This window comes from the organism of the source record quoted next, unplaced genomic scaffold (assembly GCF_019419815.1).
Source record: "Pyrus x bretschneideri cultivar Hongxiangsu unplaced genomic scaffold, Pyrus_bretschneideri_v1 Contig40, whole genome shotgun sequence".
In the NCBI taxonomy this organism is placed as follows: domain Eukaryota; kingdom Viridiplantae; phylum Streptophyta; class Magnoliopsida; order Rosales; family Rosaceae; genus Pyrus; species Pyrus x bretschneideri.
This window is the reverse complement of record NW_025999724.1, coordinates 968450-989961: the sequence shown is the minus strand read 5'-3', so window position 1 is coordinate 989961 and position 21512 is coordinate 968450. Positions and strand designations below refer to the sequence as shown.

Sequence of the window (21512 nt, the reverse complement as noted above, 5' to 3'; positions counted from 1 at the left end):
ATTTTTTTATTTTTTCTATTTTTCATCCAGTTAGACCCGCAGTCCAATTCGTGTGAAAAAAAAAAAGTGTTTTTTTGGGCCTATTTACTTAGCCCATATGAAATCCTAAACCCTATAAATCAGGATTTAGTTTTCACTTTTTCTTTCTCAGCCCATATTTGGGTTTGGATTCTATTAACCCAATTTTTTTCTCCCTGGCCGGCGGCCAAGCCAATTAAAATAATAATTTTTGGACCTAAAGCTCTATACTATTTATAGGGCATTTCCCTAAACTTTTACACAAATGGTCCCAAAGGTACCCACTATTAATATATTTGTTTTCTTTTGCTTTATATTATGTCTTGTATATACTGTGTTTATTTGCAGGTATTATGAACTTGAAGTTTATACTTCCGAACCCGAAGTTGCAGAAAAGTGCCATAGAAACCTGAAGTTTCTTAACGCGCAACACTAATGTTGAGACCCGATGTTCACTATGCTTAAATCCGTTTAAACCAAATCATGTCTTAAAACCTGATTGTTCTAACTTTGCTATTTATGGAAATTTTATTTCCTAAAGCATCAATCACATTCTTGTGTTCCGTCATTCAGTGTATTGTCGAACCGTAACAAGTTCAATTTCACTGATTTGGAAGTTTCAATCAAGAAACTACTTAATGTGGATACAAGACGTGACACCCCGCTTGACTACGACTAGTTGCAAAATCATTGTAGCCAGTTATGGTATGGAAGAGCTAATAAGCATTTGCCATGATCTTCATTTGAAAACTTATGCCTTAAGCATATCAAATGGAAGTACCTCACTGTTGATATGGATCATTTCCAATCATGCAAAAATGAATTCTTGCCCGAAGCAAGACATGATTGAAACCTTTTTATGTCTATGAATAGATACAATTCTTAAGTTTACGTCTGATTGAATTTTGACTAGAGAAAATCTTTCTCGCCCTTCCATAACTTTATATTGCTCCTGAAGTAGCAGTATAGAGTAGGGTTGGTTCGATATAGGATCCCAAACCAAAAATGGGATCCCAAATCCCAAATCGATTTTTTTCGGGACAGAGTTTTGAAAACCAAAACCGAACTGAAATGAAGGTATTCCCGAATTTTGGGATTCTCGAAATCTTTTCAGGATTTCAGTATGGTTCGGGATTCATAGACCTCCCACTTTCCTTGCCAGCCCACACGACCACACCTTATCTTAGATTCGTCGACCTTCCCACCCCCATCTTCATCCTCTCATTCCTGGGCTTGTCTTTGTTGCCTTCGGGAGTTGGAAGGCTTTGCGAAGTGCATCGAACAGAATCAGGTATCGACCATCATCGATGTGTGAGCTTCTCCATGTCTTGCCAAATGAAATTGCCATCAGAAGGCTACTCTACTTTGCAGGCTTGAGTGATGGATCTGATGTCTTGGAAGAATGATTGGGTTCCTCAGACGAATGCTGCAATGGGTATGGTGTTTTGGGAAGAGCAGGCTGCAGGGGTGGCTGCTTTTGAAAATTGAGAAAGCATTTGGAGGCCTTGAGCTTGCTTCTGCATTTCAGGGACTCCGTGGAGGGAGAGAGAGAGTGTGTGGCTGTCTGTGGGATGAGAGTGCGAGTTATCAAGAAATAAAATAAAGAAGAAAGGTTAGTGAAGATGACAAACAATGAGTCATGAGATAAAGAAAGAATAAAAAAAGGAAAAACCAGTAAAGAAAGGTTATCGGGCAAAGGAATGGTTGATTAAAGTTATCGGGCAGAGGAAGGGTTGATTAAATAATATATATATATATATATATATGTATATATGTATATATGATTATATCGGTTTGGATTCCCAAAGGTTATTGGGCAGAGGAATGGTTAATTAAATAATATATATGTGTGTATATATATATATATATATATCGGTTTGGGATTCCCGAACAAAGAAAAATATGAGACCAATTCCAGTACCGAATGGTTCGAGATCGGTTTGGGATTGGGATTTTTTCGGTACGGTTCGGGATTTTTTCCAGCCCTAGTATAGAGAGCAAAAGTTTACCAAATTCTCGGATCTGCTAACCACACTTGTGAGAGAAAGGTATCCCAGCAATTCGGCTATGAGCTATCGAACGGTATAGACCCAGTTTCGGTTGGAGTTTACCGAATGGTGGTGTCCTACTTTGGCAGGGATGCACCAAATTCGGTTGGAGTTTACCCAGTTTCGGTTGGAGTTTACCGAATGGTGGTGTCCTACATTGGTGTTTGGATGTCACTATTATTCTCGAATAAGAGTTAATTAACAAAAATTACCACATGTGACTAATACAATTAATTCATGCTTAGGTATGTTTTGTGGGGAAATTAGCTGCTGTCTGGTTCTATTCTAACTTCATACCTAATTACCCGCTGATAACCCTTTCAGGCTTATCCAACCTGATTGTGGGGCATGTCACTGTCCTATATTGTCCAGTGGTATTAACAAAATTAGAATTATAGCTTACATGTGTGATTGTGCAAATCCTAAATAGAGATTATATAAGAATCCTATGAGATTTAGAAGATCTTTTCTATTAATGTTTGTATTACTTAGACAACAAATTTCTCTCTTCCTTACTAGCGTATATATAAAGATACAAAACATCAGAAATATCACAATGCTCTGCCGATTTCCCTCTCTTCCCTCTCTCTAAATTCATACCACAACAGAATGGATCCTCATTATTACTTTTTTTCTTTATAATCATATGGTCATTTTGCTTCATGGAATGGAATTTTGGGCACAATTGGAATAGACTATATATTGACGTCTTGTTCCAAAGCTTATGAGCAGTTTTCTGGTACTGCTTCTTGACTGTTTAGAGAAAGGAGAAAATAACATCTGGGAAGACTGGTGTATATATGCTTATTCTTCCAAGCTTGCTACCTTTACTTAGAGGATGTTTAATTTATTCAGTTACTACAACAGTCAACAGAAGGCAATTTAACAAACAAGAACAACTAGTACTGCAAGCAAAACCCTCTCAATCAAATTACATTATCGACGATGTGACATTAACTAGTTAATTAGCATGGTTCGTAATCACAGGGGTACAAATCCTTGCATCGTTGAAGATTTTGCCAGGCCTACAGAAATAGCCTTTGCTTGGGGCGCAATGAATGTCTTCTGAGCAGATGCACAACCCTTCTAGTGCACACCCTTCCTTTACTATAGTCACCTCATCCTTAAGTCCAAGAACTTGATCTGTCCATTCACTAGAGAATAGGCCCATTGGATCGTAAACATTTTTTACCTTCAAGAACTCTTTAGCACCCTTGTACTTGTTCATCACTCCATCAAATGCTATGTTCCGATTTTTTCCCCAATGAGGCAATGCTCCATACTTAACAAGAGCAAGTTGCTCTATTTCTTCAAGTATTCCTTCATGGAGTCTAGGAGTCATAGGGTCTTTACTTCGATAATATGTGATATCGAAGTCGATTGCATCTTTTTGCTTGCCAAGGTAAGCGCTTGAGGTTGTAACATAACGCATTAGGATTCCATTGTAGATTTCTACTCCACAAAGCGCTTTTGGTTCAATCTCAACCAGCTTTTGCACATCTTGGATGAAGTTCTTAGCCAGAGACAAGTTGATGCTGAACGTTGTTTGATGAAAAAACTCACCCTTGATTTTGGGATCCCATGCGCACGCTGTGATTCTTGAATTCTCAAGACTATCTAGGCAAGTCCCTGATGATTGAAGCCGGTGCTGATATCCAATAACAGGATAGCCGGTAAAAATCAGACCTGTTTGAAGTTAATATTATTTGGAAGTACTTTTTTTGCTTTAGAAATGGAGTGCAGAATGATTAAGCAAGAAAAGCAGGAAATACCAGGCAGAGTGCATACCATTGTTTGTTAAACCATAAGCACTTTTAATGAGTGTAGATGTAACCAACTTCGCACCAGTGCATTTCCCATCAGCATCACTCTTGGATTCTTGATTCTCCTCTATTATAATAACAAGATAAAGACACATGGATAAATAAAATTGAAACATTTTTTGCTACGGTGCCACACTCTGAATTGATATCTACAATTTGACATGTTTTGTTGTCACATTTGGGATCAATTAATCCAATTCATTATTTTGACATGTTTTGTTGTCACATAAGTTTTATAAAGGGAACTGCATTAACACTCTAAAATAATTATTTGGACTCTAAGAACGTACAAAAAAATGTAATTAGGAGGAGTGCATAATGATCTTTTGGAGTTCTAATAACAACACACTATGGAATATATATATGAATCGTAACATCTTGAAATGTAATGTTGCTTTTCTACACACTAATTAGTAATTAAGTGGTTAACTATATACATATATAGTATGCAAACCTGTCGTTCTGACAACTGCAAGAGCAAGGGAAGGTGTGTCTCGAAAAGGAATGAAGTCATATAAGCCATTGCCAGAGGTATTGGTGGAGACTCGATCATCCATCCGATAGACTGCCTTGTGCTGGCTAGGGTACCATAGGATGTCTGCAAACTCGTGTTCCTTGCCAAACCTAACTACTTGGTCTCCCAAATCTGAATCGTCCTTGCTCAGATAAGTGATGGATCGCTTAAACATGGGTTGCAAATTTAGAGTAACCTACCCAAGAGAGAGAGAGAGCATATTTTAGTCTCTACAGCATGAAACATGTTGCTTATATATTTTATTGAGAGGTTTCTTACTAACAACCAGCATAATTTCGCCACTTGAGATTTTTTTGTTTTTTTATTTGTCATTAAAATAATTATCTCTCTTAATATTATTTGTTATTAAAGAAATTGGGGCGTGGAAGAAGGGGAGGGAGTGGGGGTTGAAGTGGGAGTCTGGGAGACGTGATTTTTCTTTCAACTTTTTTTGCTTTTATTAGTTGATTGACGTATTTATTCATGTTTAATTAAATTCAATTATGTATAAAGTGTTATAACTGTTATTTTATGAAAATTTTGGTTGAAGTTCTTATTTTGTTAATATATAGAATAGATATATCTAGATTTGTGTGCCTTTAGTTCAGTTTGATTTCCATCAAATCTTTATAGTTTATAAAGATGCTTTGAAGTTTGATTTAGTTTGCAATTAAAGACAAAAAATGACCTCCATCTAGTATTTTGATGGGGTGAGTGATGACAGGGTAACACACTATCAATGATTTCCACCAATTGTCCTTTTCCCTAATTTGCTTTATTTTTGTATTTGGCTGGAAAGTAAATGAAACATTACAAGGTTATGATAGCAACTTAAATTATTATAAACTTAAGTAACGATCGACTATATCTGTCGACCAAAATATAAACTGGCCTTTTTCTTTTCTTTTTTTTTTTTTCGGTGGTCATGGTCATCATCGCTACTGTCATGGCTGGTGTTTGCAAGTAATTTTACTCGAAGTAAATTATTAATTAAAACGTTTCTTGATATATATATATATATATATATGTGACCTATCCTAATATTAATCATACATTTCCCCACTGTATCTCACATAGGACTAATCCCAGTAAATAACTGATCCCATTATCACAGGGCAGTAAAATAAGCATTTTTCATGGTGCAAGTTTTTGTTCCAAAAATATGACGTAGATTAAATGACGGAATGAATCAAAGATCAAGTTAAAAAGTTCAAATTCGGTAACAAAAGAAATCTATGCAGATTTTAGCTCTAGTATCCGATTGAACCGATAAAGAAAACAAGGTCAAGAATTCAACCTATTTCTTTGGCGTGACTAATGGGTTTTTGGGGCCGAATTCTGTAGTTTATAATGTTTTTTAGCATTCTAACTTTGGGACTTTTTTGGTATTTAGTTATTTGTTGAACTCTTTTACTGTTTTACTCCTAGTCCTAGAAAGTTAGAACTATATAAATCACCTTTAAAGTGTTATAGCTGGTCATTGTTCATAATGTCAAGAAATATGTTAAGGAGACCACACATGTTGTACCACATGATAAAGCAAAATTGTGATATATAATCAATTTTCAATGAGATAAACTTAATTTCTTTAAAAAAAAAAAGAGATAAACTTAATAATTGACATAACATGTGCACGTCATTTGTCATATATAATGGTACCAATGTGATGAAAAAATAGTCTCCTGAGAATTTTCTTACTTTTCAATCAATAAACTTTAACGTTTTATCTTACTTCTGGTATATTCTAATTTTCTTGTTCTTTAAGGTTATCATTTGATACCTTCTCTTTGTCGAGATGCGTCATTTGGTACAGTTTAAAACTCCTTTTATTGGTTATTAATTTATACTACATTAGAGTGCCTTTTTATGTGACAAGTGATACATATAACCAATATCTAATGAAATAGATTCATTAATTGACATTGCTTGTATATAAATTCGATACAAAAAATATGATATCCTCACTATTTTCATTAAGTATTAGATAAGCTAATTTAGTTAATTTCCGTAGGTGTACCAGCCAAAGCCGTACGGCCTAGGGTGTGCCCCTCAAACCATGGGTATTAAATATGAAGTTCAGCTTCCATGGTTGTCCAGTAGATGGACTTTGGTGCTTCTTTATAAATATGAATTGGTTATTTTGAACATAGCAATGCTACATTTATTACTTTGTTTATACCTAATTTACATCACTTCTGTAATAGATACTTAATTTGTATCATCTCGGTAATAGAGGTATGACCCACTACTACATGTGAGTCTCATCTCTATTAGAGATATGGTACAAATATAATATGGAAAATGTGGTAAGAGTAGCATTTTTGTTCTAAATATGTATGCCTTCTTGCACATGAATAGTTCTTTAGGAATGCCAAAAACAGTAATAAAAAATACCTGGGAAATTACTCCTAGGACTCCAAGTGAAACCTTAGCTGCATTAAGATCTTTATCACCATCATTGAGCCTTCGGACCTTGACATAACCATCCGCAGGGCCTCCTGGACTCACAATTGTAAGTCCCACCACATAATCATGAATCGAGCTTCCCTTGCCCCACAATGTACTACCATGTGCCCCAGTCCCTAATAAACCTCCAACGGTTAAACCCCACCAATATGGTGTATAAGGCAAGGCCAGCCCTGCCTTGGCAGCCTCACTGATAAGCTGCCTAAGAGTCACACCACTCTCCAATGTCATGGTCTTTGCTTCAGCATCAATCTCCACCACACGATTGAGGTACTTGGTGCTTATGATCAACCCATCTTCCCCACTTGGACAAACCAGCTTTGGAATGCTATGAGAGTAACGAGTTGCCACCTTCATTTTGGTTTTCTTCTTTGCTGCATTGGCCACTACTGAAATTAGTTCTTCCTCATCCGAAGGATATGCTACGCTGCCTGCTCGACAAACCGATCGATCGGGGAAGATGCCGTAGGAGTTTGTGATGGTGCAGTTTGTGTTGGTTGATGATGAACACTTTATGTGGGCCTCTGGAGGGGTTGAAATACATACCGAGAATGACAATATGAATAGACAAATTGATCGGAGAAGGATCCCCAACTTGACTGAGTTTGTGTATAACAAAGACATGATTGATGTGGTTCTTCAAATTTCTTGGTCTTGAAGCATATATTTATATGTACCCCTTAGCAGGTACATACATACATACATACATACATACATACATACATATATATATATATATATGACTTATAAACTTGTTTATATATACTTAGCACGAAATCTAAAAACTTTTAAAGTTTGGAATGCTTTGTGGACAATACATGAAGGATAAACTTAAAGTTAATATTATCGGTTTATCATACTTATAACATAATATATATATATATATATATATATATATATGGCTTTTTAACTAAAATGATCTTAATATTTGCATAACTCCTTACTTTGGTCCCTGAGATTTGAAATCAATAAAAGTGGTCATTGAGATTAATTATCCACTATCAATCATTTTGGTCATTGGGTGAAAAATTATGTTAAATAAGGATCAAAATGACAAAATTACTCTCAATTTAATAAACAAAGAGAGAAACTTTTTTGAATTGAACAGGCCAAAATAATTTGACTAAAATTGAGGATATTTTTGTCATTTTATTCTTATTTTAAGGAGATTTTTTATGGAATGACCAAAATGATTGATTGTAGACAAACTCAGGACCAATTCTATCGATTTCTAATCTCAGAGACCAAAGTGAGAAGTTATGCAAATTTCAAGGATCATTTTGGCTAAATATATATATATATATATATATATATATATAGGTGATATCGATTTATTTATTTATTTTTATTTCAATTCTAGTTGGCACTTAGGAGTTGATCAACCAGATATTATAACTACAAGGCAAAGATCATGCTCCTTTTTTCCAAACTTGATATTGTCGGTTTGGCATCGTCACATGCAGACAGGTGTGGTCATTAATTGAAACATCTGAATCATGTTCTTTAGCTTGAAATCCACGGAGTGTTTGTTGCTTTGCAATTAGTGCATGGTACCTTCCAAACGAATGAACTGTTGAAGTACATAGACAGATAAAGAGTGGGGAAAGGGAAGCGAAGACAGTTGTTGTTCAACTTGGATACTACTGCATTATAATTTATATGATGAGTGGAGTGCATGCGAACCAATAATACTAAACAGGTGGAAACCCTATCAGAAGTATTTCAAAACCAATACGGCACTAGTGCTCCACAAGACTAGTTGTTTCTGTAGTGTGGCAACAGTGTAGTGGTATTTCTTCTTTGTGGAATTTGTGGTGGCTTAAGTGGTTCTGGTCATCACACTTTTGCATCAATTATAACTATATATATATATATATATGTGTGTGTGTTAAGAGATTCCTTGTTTTATTATTAAATTAGGGTTCCAGAATGGGTTTAATATATACGAGAAGATAAAATGATGTGATGAGGTACACCGTACTCACCATATCTAATATAGTGATGTGATTATGCCGACTTTTATCAAGTCGTAGATGAAAGCTACTTAAGGCAACTACCCCCATTTTTCATGCTGCCGTGATGAAGTCGTCACCTTCTCAAATGATGATACGATGAACTCAAGAAAGAAAGCACTAATCAATGTGCAATAATCCCATTTGGGGATGCCATGCATGGACATGAGAGAAAATTTCAGTCCTTGCTCCATGCAGAATTATTGGGAAATTTGGTATTTCAAACACTTAGACAAAAACTCATTCCTTGCTCCACTACCTAATAGTGCATTATAGTTTTAGTTTTATCGATTCATGATATGCGTTGCAATTTTAATTAATATTATTAGTCACATCCAATAATAAATTTTAGTGTGATTATTTGTTTGAGACTCATTTTTTAATTATTTATATTTGTATTTTAGACTTAAAAATATTTTATATGGTTAATTGCTTATGACACAGGGTTTATCTCCGGCGGGTTTTGGGCTTCATCCAAACTCGAGATCGGAACCTTAAGTCATGTCCCAGAAGAGGGGCCCCTGCGAGGATGCCCCCTTACCCTATCGCTGAGTCTTTGGAAGCGGTTTCACTATCATTTTCATGCGAACCACTTACTTATTAAGAGAAATATGCGAAGATTCCATCTGAAACCGAATCATTGAACAAGTAAAGCATCTCCAGTAGAGTTCTTAAATAAGGACAACCATCTTATAAAATAGGTATAAAACAAATATAGGGACAAATTAATCTCTAAAGGAGCAGAAAGTGAGTCCCTCACCGAATACATAATGTATGTCTTCACATATAGAGACAACTTTGAGTGGAAAACGGAGCCCATAATTTTGATTGAAGCTTTTAATGTTTTTAATTTAATGCTTTTAATTAATTAAAAATTGGTTAATATAAACAAAAAAATGTGCACGTTGAGTGGAAAACAAGACTCATAAATCTTGATTGAAGATTTTAGTGCTTTTGATGCTTATGATTTTAATGCTTTTTATTTTTTATTTTTTATTTTTTTATTTATAAATTTACGAAAGCTTGATATTTTATTGAATTCAAAAATAACTACATCAAATCCTGGCTGAGGAGGTCCTGAATGAGATCAGGAGGGTCCTCAAACCATACAATTTCCTTGCCAATAGAAACAACAAACTTAGATAATTTAATTATGGGCAACCCCATTACATGATCTCGGCATGTGCACAAACTAGATCGAGGAAAGAAACTCCACCGCTTGCCTAGCATCCTCCGCTAGTAAACCAAACTCTGACAAATCTCAAGAATAGTTATTGATAACAGCAATAGCTAGAGAGGAATCACTCTCCACAATAATCTACCTAACCTGCAACATTCTCACCAACTGGAGGCCCTCCAAAACTACCTCAAGCTGTATGTGGAAAACATACCCAATTCCCACCTTCCTCCATACTCTTGCTACTAAGAACTTCCTCGTTCAATCCCTTAACACAGCTCCCACACCCCTGCAAACTGTTCCAGCTGTGTGGCCCAATCAACATTGATTTTGACCCACCCATGAAAGGGGGTCATCCATTTGAGTTGAAGGAGCGGCTTTGGCACACTCGGCACTTCATGGGCTGCCAAAAACGCCTGGTACCAATAGACCACCTTTTGCACTACCTCCATAGGTTGTCTATCCCCAATGCCATTCCACACCAGAGAGTTATGAGTTAGCCACAAACCCTAAAACAAGTTCAAACTTAAATCTTGATTCTCAACCACTGAAAGTAGCCACTCGCGCATCGACACTCTCAGTACAGACATGAAACTAGACCTCACTGGAGACCCCAACCACACATCCTTTGCAAACCTACACTCACAGAACACATGCGCCTCCATTTCGAGGTTCCTCATACACGCCCCACTCAATATCGAGATGCACCCCCTTGCAAATTTACATCTGGTCGGAAAAATGTCCTGACTAACTTTTCGCGTAAAAATTTTCACCTTAGGGGGACTCTTAGGCCTCCATATTGACTTCCAGAGAGGTGAAAAAAATTACTCCCCGCCAACGTAGAAGCACCGACCGAGTTAGATTGCACCAACTCCTTACCCACCAGATAGCCATTGTTAACAGTATAGTCACCTCGGGTATTAATGCTTTTAATTAATTAAAAGAAGTTAACATAAACAAAAAATGTGCATCTAATTAAATTATCACATGAAATCATAACAACTTCAAATTTAGGGATTTTACCATTGGAGGCAATATTCCTTCAGGGATACAAAGATTCCCTTTAAGTCCTTACATGAGTACTCAAAAGTGGTGGGTCAGTCCTTAAATAAGGACTTGTTGGAAAATATTAGTATTTTATGATTATTTGGGTTTGCTTGTTAGTTTAAGTATATGGGCCTAACCCATCCGAATTAGGATTTTTAGGTTTTGCTCCCTATAAATATAGCTTACAGTTTAGTATGAACAACAAGTTAGTTACGATATAGCATCTTAGGATTTTGAAGCCGCTTTGTCATTCTTGTTTGTTTAATAATATCCTTATTATTACAACAACCCAAAACAACATTTTAAAACCCTAATCCCAAACTACATTGAACCCTTAGTTCTTCTTCAAAAACCCAAAACCCCAAAAACAATCACTGACAAACAAACATTATAAAATATCAAAATAACAACCTGAAACCTTAAAGCATAAATAAAAATGTAATAAAATTCAAAATGTTGATGATCAAGGTACACCCAATTTCAAGATAATTTATTTATAAAATTAATATTACACTTCATCATGTTAAAATTCAATATTTTTTTCTTTATTTAAAAAAAAAATCAATTAGTGGTTTAACTACGGCAGTCCGCTCTTCCCAAGGCCCAAAAGACTTAGGGCCTGTTTGGGATTGAGGTGCTTAAAAAAAAAGCTACTATGAAAAAAAGCTATGAAAATTTTTGGTGTTTGGTAAACTTTGAAAAACAGCTTTTTTTCAAAGTTGAGGGTGAAAAAAAGCCCAAAACCAAGAGATGACAAGAAGCTGCAATTTGTAGCTTCCAAAAGTAGCTTATTTTCACCCACACACGGGTGAACAGTGTCCAGGTTTAATGAAATATACCATAACCCAAAACTGCCCTCGGCTTTTCCCTTCACCGACGCTCTCGCCTTTCTCCAAAACTCTCTCGCACGCTCTTCACCTCAGAGCTCTCTCGCATAACCCGAACCTCAGGCTCTCTCTCGTTCTCTCGTTCTCTCGTTCCGTCGTTCCAAAAACTAGCGATCTCGTTCTCCAGGTTTCTCCAGGTAAGCTTCTCATTTATTTGTTTGGATTTTTCAAATTAGGGATGGGGAGATTAGGGAAAGAGGGGTGGGAAGAGCAAAGGGATGAGGGTATGGGTGTCGGGAAAAACAATTGGGGATGGAGGGTGGGGAAAAATTAATTGGGGAAGGGTGATATGGTTTGTGGAAAAAATTAATTGGGAAAAAATTAATTGGGGAAAAAATTAGGGTTTGTGGAGGAAGCTCGGCTGCGGCCAGGTCGAGGAGCTCATCGAGGAGGCGCGCGACGAGCTCACTCTCATCGGCAAGATGATCGGTCAGTATAATATGTTATTTTTATTGCTGGTTTTGGTAATTCATTTATTTAGTTTTTTCTCGTTTTTGAAAGAAATGAAATTGAAAATGGTTATTTGTGTTTTGGGATTGACATTGGCCATGAAAATTGGAATTTAGCTCAGAAATGTGGTTTTATTTTGGGAAATTGAGTGCTTGTTTGTGATTTCGACATTTTTTCTTAGTTTGGTTGATGAGAAATTGAAAAGTAATCGAATTGGCTGTGTAGTTTTGTTTTGTGATGGTAACTTAATAAGTTGTTCATTTCTATGATTGCCCCAGAATGCTGGTAATGCATATCATATGAGGTGGTTAAAGAAGAAAAAAGAGGGTGGCAGGGGGCGGGTGGTGGTTGCGGTTAATGGACACAATTGAATCCAAGTTCAAGTGGAACATATAATAAGCAAATCTGTTTTCTTCACTTTGAAGCATTTCAAACTCTCGTTCAATGTCCAAAGTAGGAATCATTGTTTGTGTGAACTGTGAACTATGGTTTTTACTAGCCATTGTGTACTTGCATGCTTCAGTTAATGCTGATTTTTTGGTTCTTCCGTCTCAGAGTTTTATCATTCTGATGATCAAACTGATGCCTTTCTGTTGCCTTTGTATGAAGTTCTTTTTTGAGCTGACATTTTGAGATACAATATACAATGGATTGTTTGTAATAGTTTGCGTTCTGTATTGACTTGCATTGCAGAGTGGGATCCATGGGGTGTTCCTGATGATTACGAATGTGAGGTGATCGAGAACGATGCTCCAGTTCCCAAACATGTTCCTCTGCACCGACCTGGTCCTCTTTCTGAGGAGTTTTACAAAACGCTGGAAGGACTTACTACAAACCAACCAAAGTTGGATGAGGCTAAAGTCACCTCTATTGGTTCAGAAGCAAAGGAGTAAACCATCCATCGGCATATGCTTCTAGGTACTCTGGATTCCAGATTTGAATTGAAGTCTTTTTTCTTGTATTCTCTCCTGTTTATTGCTGGTGACAATGCCTGTTTGCTGGGTTGTATAAATTTTAATCATGGGAGGAACGCTTGAATTTTTCGATTTCTGCACTTGATACCATTTTGATGTTGTTTACTTAAGTTCCGTCCTTGATTCCCATTGAGAATGAATAATGTAACACAGTTTTAGCTCTTCGAGTATTGACATTGGGATTGTTCGTGGTTCTGGCGTTATGAACGATCTCTGGTTCTTGATTTGGATCACACAATTGCATAGTTATAAACTCTTTGTTGTGGCTTTCTGAATTCTTGTAATTTTACATATTAAAACAACCAGAAAGCTGCTCTGCTGCATATGCGTATATACTTAGATGCGCGTATGGATGCGTTACACAGAGGTATTCAACCACAGGCATTCTTCTCTTAGGAGCATCATTGAACGAACTTTTGGGGTATGGAAGAAAAGATGGGCAATTTTAAGGGATATGCCTAATTACCCGTTCAATAAGCAAGTGAAGATTGTCATTGCTACAATGGCTCTTCATAACTACATACGGAGGTATTCTGAAAGTGATCGTCATTTTGATGACCCCAGGGACTTTTGCGAAGAAAGCGATAGTAGTGATGATGATGATGATGAATATCAAAATTATCAAGTTGAAGGATCACATGAGATAGAGGCATTAAGAAATAGAATAGCAACAAGTTTGATGAATGCATCTAATTAGACTACTTTCAAGTACATTAACAATATTGTACTAATGAATTCTAGCTATTCACTCTAAAATATTTCTATTAAAGTAGTTTGTCATACTAATTAATATTTAAGATAAAGTTTATAAATATTTTTCTTCTAAAAATAAAATATATTTAGTAATTCACTTTTATTTGTTAAGAAAATTAAATTAATAGCACATCTAGTAATATACCCTTTTTGGTCATTTCACACAGGCACAGCTGTTTTACAAAAAAGTTTACCAAACACTATCATACTGCTTTTTTTTTCCAAAAGCACTTTTACAAAAAAGTTTACCAAACATTTTGCTGCTTTATTTCACAGCCGCTTATTCTCACAGCACAGCCGCTTATTCTCACAGCAGCTTTTTTTTAAAGCACAGCAATACCAAACCAGCCCTTAAACACGCAAGCAGAAGGTTTTGCTCTTGGCTTCAAGGACGCAAGAATTTAGTTTTAAGTCTCCCTTAGATGAACCTTCACTATGCCCTAACTAAGGTGAACTTTCACCATGTCCTAACTAAGGTGAACTTTCACGAGTCATTCTAACATAACCTGCAAGATTAAAACAAAAACCTGCAAAATCCTGCGCAGCTAGATAAATTATGAAAGACAAAAATCTCGCGTAGTAAAAGCTATGGAATTCGAATGAATGTCTTACTAAGAAATACTCTTGTAGTAAACACCAACGTTGAAAAAAAAGATTTGCAAAGAACAACGGTCCACAACAACAAACAATCTGGACTCCACTTCCATTCTAAATATCCAAATGATTGGTGCTGGGTATGGGTTGTTTGGGGTTGGTCGTTCTAAGTGATGGTTTGGGTGGTGAAACTCGGGGGAAGAGGGCCTTGGGGTGTTCTGCGGAATGGCAACGTCGCCATCTTGTTGAGAATGAGCCTTATATTGTTGGAAAAACGGACATTGCATGAGCTTATTAAAGGTTGGGCTACTCCCCATATTGGCAATTGGTTTTGTAGTGAAACCTCAACTTCTTCATGGTATTAGAACAGGTTGTCCCACGTGTGAAGCCAAACGGTCACATGCGCTCCATATCGTCACCCCGTTGTGTTGTTCACGTGTTAGGCTTAAAAATTCGCCACACGTGAAGGAGCGTGTTGAGAATATGTCCCACATTGATGGGAGGAGGAGGGACCTTGCATGAACTTATAGCTCTCCATATTGCCAATTGATTTTATGGTGGAACCTCAATTTCTTCATATCTTTTGATTGGCTTTGATCCCCAATGTTGCGGAGAGAAAGGTGCGATAGAGGATTTTCTTCATGATAAGATCTTCAGAGATGGACCAGGAAGAAACCACTTCTCGCAACAGAGAAAATGTCAAAAAAATGCAATAGTTTCGCATATGAAAATAAAGAGTTTTGCAATAAAAAATAAGGAATTTTAACGAAAAACTTCCGGTACTATTCACTTTAACAAAAAACCGTATTTTTACACTAAAAAGTCAATTCTGGTACTATTCACTTTACCATTTATTTTGTCTTTATTGTTAAAACTTAAAGTTTTCAAATTCTTTTCATTAGTTTTCCTTAAAAAATACAGGATTCCGCATAAAAGCTTAAAAGGTTGTTCAGTTAGCTTTGAACTGTCCTCTGCGAATTAATTCGCACTGCAATCTAAAAAATAACTAATAACAAGATAATTTTTTATTTTTTTTTATTTTTATTTTTATAAATGAACAATTATCACTTAGTACTACGGTTTAGATATATATTTTTTCAACTGTTAAGTGGAAGGTTAGGACTGGAAGGTCTAAAATTCGACTCTTGTAAATGGCGTGTTTGATGCAAATTATTATAGAAACTCCATTACGTAGCTTAATTAAAAATATTAATTAAGGTGTTCATATATTTAAAACACGCTAGAGTACTAACCTCAATCACAAAGTTTCAAAGACATTTTCCTTTTGTTGTTTCTCCATGCATGCTAGTAAGAGTTCTTCTATTGGTTTCCACAAGAAGTTACAATACCAAATGTGATGTATTATGTGAAACACCAACACAGACTCTTAGAGCAGTTCCACCGTGGGTAATAGCCCGATGGACTGGCTCTCAAACAGGGCCAGATAGTCCCAGCAATGAGGTCCAGCGTGTGCTGGCGATTGACCCCAAGTGAGCCCGAGGGAGAGGCCCGGCACAAGTAACTAGCCCGAGAACTCGAAGGCCACGTGACACAAGGTTGACGTCTGGGCGACGTCAGCCACATGGTGGACGGGCCTAGACAAAGTCGAAGAGCGGTAACACCCTAATGCGGTGGTGGACCGGCCTGAATAGCTCTTCGCGGAGGTCGATCTCGATGCCAGTGACGTCGATATCCCGGAGACGGAGGGCGAGCTTCTCACCGATGCGAGAGGCGACCTTGGCGTCCCAGAAGGTTTGGGAGCGAAGGAAGCGGTTGAGATTGGATCGGTAGCGGGCAACGAACTCTTACTCGGAGGAGGAGGCCATGGCTATGATTGAGGAGCTGTTGGGGCTCATCACTTGTGCTGTAATTTTGCGGCATGAGAGCACCAAGCAGAGGACATGGTGGTTTCCGGACATTGCAATTTGCAAAGAGTGATAGAAACAGAGAGAGACGGAACTGGGAACTATTCGATTCTATTCTGTTCAATTCTGTTGAGTCACCACTGGGTGGTGTTTGGGTTTCTGTTTTACTTTTCTTAAAATAATTATTTTGTATTATTTGAAAAATAAAAACATACTATTATTTTATTGCCCATTGTCAGAGCTATTTAGTGTAGGAGTGGAGATGCAAAAAACAGTTACTGTTCACTGGATGGATTAAATAGTGAATATCCCTAGAAGGCCTTAGCAACGGTGAAGTTGCTCTTACTGATATAAAGTACATAGCCTTAATAGAATACGCCCATCATAAGCCCATTAGGAATCCTTATGTATCTATACTTCCCTAAATTAAGTCAGACAGAATAGGAAACCCATTTTGCCCATATTTCTCAAATTTACTAAACTTTAGTGGGCACATGATATGCTGAGTAAATATTCCAAATTTCAGTTGGGTTTCCAAGCAATCTATACGATGACTAGGTGACCACATTAGGCACCGATGAAATTTTTCCCACTATGTGCGGCACTAAGAGAAATATTCCACACAAAAACCCTCGTATCCCGTATTGCACATATATAATTGTATAAACAAAACAGTTTGAGATATATTAGGCATCTCCACCATTGCACATATTATCTTCTTTCCTTGAAAAAAAAATTGAAGTGGGAAAGACAGTTTCATCAATTTCCAAAGGGTGTTCAGTAAGGGGTCATTCTACTTATCACTTTGATGATGCTACCTATATTTGCAGACATAATCATAAAGTAGGAAAAAGCAAGAGGGCCACTTTTCAGACCCAGGACAGGGTCGCTGTACTAAGATGCACATGGAGTTTTCAGTGCCACTGTTTCCCTCTGAATTTGGTCCATGATTTTTTCTGAAATTTGAAGAAAATACTCGAGCAGACAGGTATTAATCATAAAAAGGCTGCACCTTTAATGGATAAAAAAGGATGCGTAAAAGATATTAAAGTGCAAATAGTTAATGATCCATTGTCCTTAAATTTTGTGGATGAGAATTATAAGAATCTTAACATTTTAACTGTTTATGAGAATTATAAGAATCTTTATATTTTAATTGTTTATTGTATATCGTGTAGTCGATTTTTCTTAGTTACTATTTGTATATAATTTTAAATAATAAAATTTAAATGATTTTTGACCGTACGATATACGATGAATGATTAATATGTGAGGATCACTAAGATCCCCACAATTTGGATCCAGATGGGATCCAAATTCAAACTTTATATACAAGAAACAGTGGAGGGGCCTCATATGCAAAAATTATTGTTCTTAACTACTTAAATTACAAGCCTCATATTGTCTTTAAATTTTAAACATGGCTTAATTAATTTGGAAATGTGCAACTAATTAAGTAAAAGGCTAGAAACATGAAAGAATTATAGTGAAGAACATGAAGAATTGCCATGTAGGATTGGAACATTGGTATCCCAATTCACGTGTTACAATGTAAATGACGATTAATTTACACTTTGAATCCGAATCATCTAGAGTACAAAATGAATAAATAAACGCGTATTAATACATAAGTGGAAAGAACAATAACTTCTCAAAGAGAGAACTTGCGGAATTCTGGTTTAAATTAGGAGCTACGAGAGTGAGAAATTGTAGGAAAATAAGAGAGGGAAGATTGTAATCAACTAAGTCACAAAGTTTGTCAATAATGGCACATTTGCACATAGATGCACTGGTTGTATCTTGTGTCTCTTTCATGGATTATCAACAAGAAAGAAATAAAAGAAAATGTTCATCATAAAATATAAAATAAAATAAAAAGCACACTTGCACCTTTAACTTCAAGCCAATCATAAAAAGGGGGGAAAACTTCGATCAGATTCATTCTGCTACCTACCCAAATACTCACTGCTCTCTAAAATTACATCCCAATTGCCACTAGAACATTATTTAGTGGTCAAAACTACCTCTTAATCACAATTCAAATCAAACTAAAAGATTGAGACAAGTTATAGCTCACAATCCCCCCCAGTCAATTTTAATCACCTCAACCACCTCCTAAGGTCACTAGTTGAACAAGGGGAAACCTCACCACCATGACTCTCAGTGCAACAAGAAGAATAGTTAGACTGTTGCTCCATGCCGAAATGCGATGCACTCACACTCTTAAAGCTTGGACTCCTCAAGCTGTGTCCATAACCTCCATATCCAATTGTCACGCCATAAGGATCAGGAGCTGGAAACGAGAGCCTTTTCTTTGCTGATCCGGCTGCTCGTTCCCGGTCTGGTGTAGATGGCCTTTGCCGGGGTGCACTCTGAGAGCGTATCCGAGCCTTGGCAGACTCAGTTGCAGCCATGTAATTAGGCAATGCAACACCAGAATTGGCAATGCTACTATTGCTTGTGCTACCAGCCCTGCTGCTATGTTGTTGGTGCACAGCACCAGTGTAGAAATAGTTGGACCTAAGGCTTGGAGTTTGAGATGCATTGGAACTTCTATCTTCTCTAATGCAATGAGGGCTGGCAGACCGGACTTGGACAGGCCGGGTTTTCGATGGGGAGGGTGTGATAGGGGAGTGATGATGAAAGGGTTGGCTTTGGTAGGCTCTATCTCTATGGAGTGGCGAGCTGGGTCTTTGTTTAGGTGAGCCGGGTCTTTGCTTTGGTGAACTGGGTCTTTGTTGTTGGTTTTGGTGGTATTGGCTTGCGCTTGATCTTCTGTAGTTTGGTGCTAAACTTGAATAAGGCTGAGAAGTGTCGATTTCGACTGTTTTAATGTGGTCTCTCTGGTCAGTTGAAGCTCTTCCTCTGCTCTCCCATGGCTTTGGGGCCATCCATCTATCCAGCCATTTCGGTCTCTCTTCAAGCTCATCCTCATTTCCCATAGATGGGGTCTTGCCGTTCCTCCATATCTTCGATCACACAGAAAATTGAGACCGATTAGCTCATGAATGAAATGAAACCATTGAGAAAAGGAAAAAAACAGAGTTATAGCGGATTCAAGCGGATAACAGACCTGTTGAGAAAAGGCTTGGGACAACGATTTCTCTCGCTTCATGGCAGCTTCTTTCCTGTGCTGCAACATGGCTTTTACTTCCTCGATGGTGTGAGGACGTTCGTCCCAATCATCTGCTATGCTACTTCCCTCTCTAGACTGCTACACACAACAATACACAAATTCAATTATCTTGGAACTACTGTGTTCTTTCTTTCTTTCTTTGTTGTAAGTGAAAGCAAGAGAGAGCAAGAAAGCTACTTCCACTAACACTAATCATAACAAAGAAGGTATTTTTAAGTAACATTGCGCACAAATTCCTCTGCAGTTTCTAAAAGCATATCTAACACAATAACACGAAACTTAAAACTAAAACCAAACAGTTATCAGACGGCCAATTCCTTTCTTTCCTGTTTGCAATTTTCAATGTCAAAAGCAAGAAAAACACTTGAGCATCGAAGATTAACATTTCAAAAGTAAACTTTGTTGCTATTTGGGAATGTATCTAACTCACCAGGGACTTCCTATCCGAAATGTCTTGAAGATACTGCGATTCCCAAACCCTACTGGTGGTGTCACTAAACGCAGACTTTCTGCTGCCTTCATGAGAAAGCCTGGTTCGCTGATCGAGCACCCGAGACTGTACTCGAACCAGAGCCTGCATGCACTTGAGCGTCATCTTTGCTTGTTTCCTGACATTATGGCCTCTCACCAATGCCTGCAACTTCACAAGCCCTTTAAGAGCACGAAGCGCCCTCCTTGCCTAAACCACAAACAAAATCACACAACATTCAAACCCAATTTCCCATTTTCTTGTTTAACTTTCACCGCAACCAAACAGAAGTTTAGATCTGGTCATATTAAATGCTGTAAACCTACCAAGTATCCTCTGAAAGCTGTCTGGATAACAATGGCGTAGTAATTTTCTCTGGCGTGATTGGATGGCCTAGTCAGCCGAACCACTTCTGCGGCTGCGTGGGCGGTGGCCATCGCTGCCTCCGCCGTGGCCACCGCCACAGAAAGCACGTGCTTTTGATCTGCAGCTGCAGAAACATGCCTTTGCTCCGCGGCTGCTTCTTGGGTCACTGTTTCTTGTTGGTTTAAACTTGTGGGTTTTCTGAAAATCCACCTTCGTTTCTCTCTTTTCTACAGAAACCCCAGAAAACCAAAGGTAAATATACATTTTCTGGATTTGCTGCCCAGTAACAAAAACAGAGATACAAAAAACAAAGAAAGTGAAAAGATTTTGGGTTTTAAAGACGAAGAAGAATGGACCTTCTGATCTTCGTCGTCTTTAGTGGGAGATCTGAAAGCCCTTTTGACAGCAGTCAACCAGGAAGTGCCGCCCTTCCTCCCCATCAGATAATACAGTAAAACTAAAACCCAGCTGCATTTACAGCAGCAAGTAGGAGGCCGAGAGAGAGAAAGAGAGAACACAAAGTGACAGATAATGACAGTGGGGATGACCGTGGCTTGTACGAAAGTGCGACCTCTTTTAACTCTAAAGATTGATATAGAAAGCTCGAGAGAGAAACCCAAGAATGTGACTTGTTCAGCTAAAGCTTAAGATTCATTCAATCAAGTATTATATAAAGTCGATGTTTTTCGAGTCTGCACTGGGCACTGTTACATGACGTCTTGCTCTAATATTGTTGGACGATAACACAAATTATTGTTTGTGCAGTCACTACAACAGTTTACGCAGTCCATTTAAATCCTCCGAATACGAGCGGTTAACTGTTGATGTTCTCTCTCAACTTACAAATTACTAAAATTTATAACAAAAACTTCTATACAAATACTAATGAATCGATGGCATTTTTTTTTGTTTG

The 21512-nt window shown here is 37.4% G+C and overlaps 3 protein-coding genes across 4 annotated transcripts; 1 reads left to right on the top strand and 2 right to left on the bottom strand.

The window, feature by feature from the left end:
* Nucleotides 1-2845: 2845 nt before the first annotated feature.
* Nucleotides 2846-7574, bottom strand: LOC125469074 (probable L-gulonolactone oxidase 6). Its single transcript, XM_048565970.1, has 4 exons — nucleotides 6798-7574; nucleotides 4344-4599; nucleotides 3855-3956; nucleotides 2846-3752 (listed from the first exon to the last, which is right to left on the bottom strand). Exons 1-4 carry the CDS (start codon nucleotides 7491-7493, stop codon nucleotides 3028-3030), a joined length of 1779 nt encoding a protein of 592 aa, XP_048421927.1. The 5' UTR covers nucleotides 7494-7574; the 3' UTR covers nucleotides 2846-3027.
* A 3137-nt stretch (nucleotides 7575-10711) lies between these two features.
* On the top strand, nucleotides 10712-13619 carry LOC103937639. The gene is made up of 4 exons (XM_048565934.1): nucleotides 10712-10817; nucleotides 12056-12129; nucleotides 12334-12421; nucleotides 13136-13619. Exons 1-4 carry the CDS (start codon nucleotides 10712-10714, stop codon nucleotides 13333-13335), a joined length of 468 nt encoding a protein of 155 aa, XP_048421891.1. The 3' UTR covers nucleotides 13336-13619.
* Nucleotides 13620-18464: 4845 nt separating this feature from the next.
* Nucleotides 18465-21256, bottom strand: LOC125469189 (protein IQ-DOMAIN 17-like). 2 transcript variants are annotated; one of them, XM_048566261.1, is made up of 5 exons: nucleotides 20956-21256; nucleotides 20560-20826; nucleotides 20195-20443; nucleotides 19702-19842; nucleotides 18465-19597 (listed from the first exon to the last, which is right to left on the bottom strand). In XM_048566261.1, exons 1-5 carry the CDS (start codon nucleotides 21037-21039, stop codon nucleotides 18728-18730), a joined length of 1611 nt encoding a protein of 536 aa, XP_048422218.1. In that variant the 5' UTR covers nucleotides 21040-21256; the 3' UTR covers nucleotides 18465-18727. The 2 variants fall into 2 exon arrangements, with proteins under 2 accessions (XP_048422218.1, XP_048422219.1); XM_048566262.1 differs by having other exon boundaries at nucleotides 19702-19839.
* Between the last annotated feature and the right edge of the window lie 256 nt (nucleotides 21257-21512).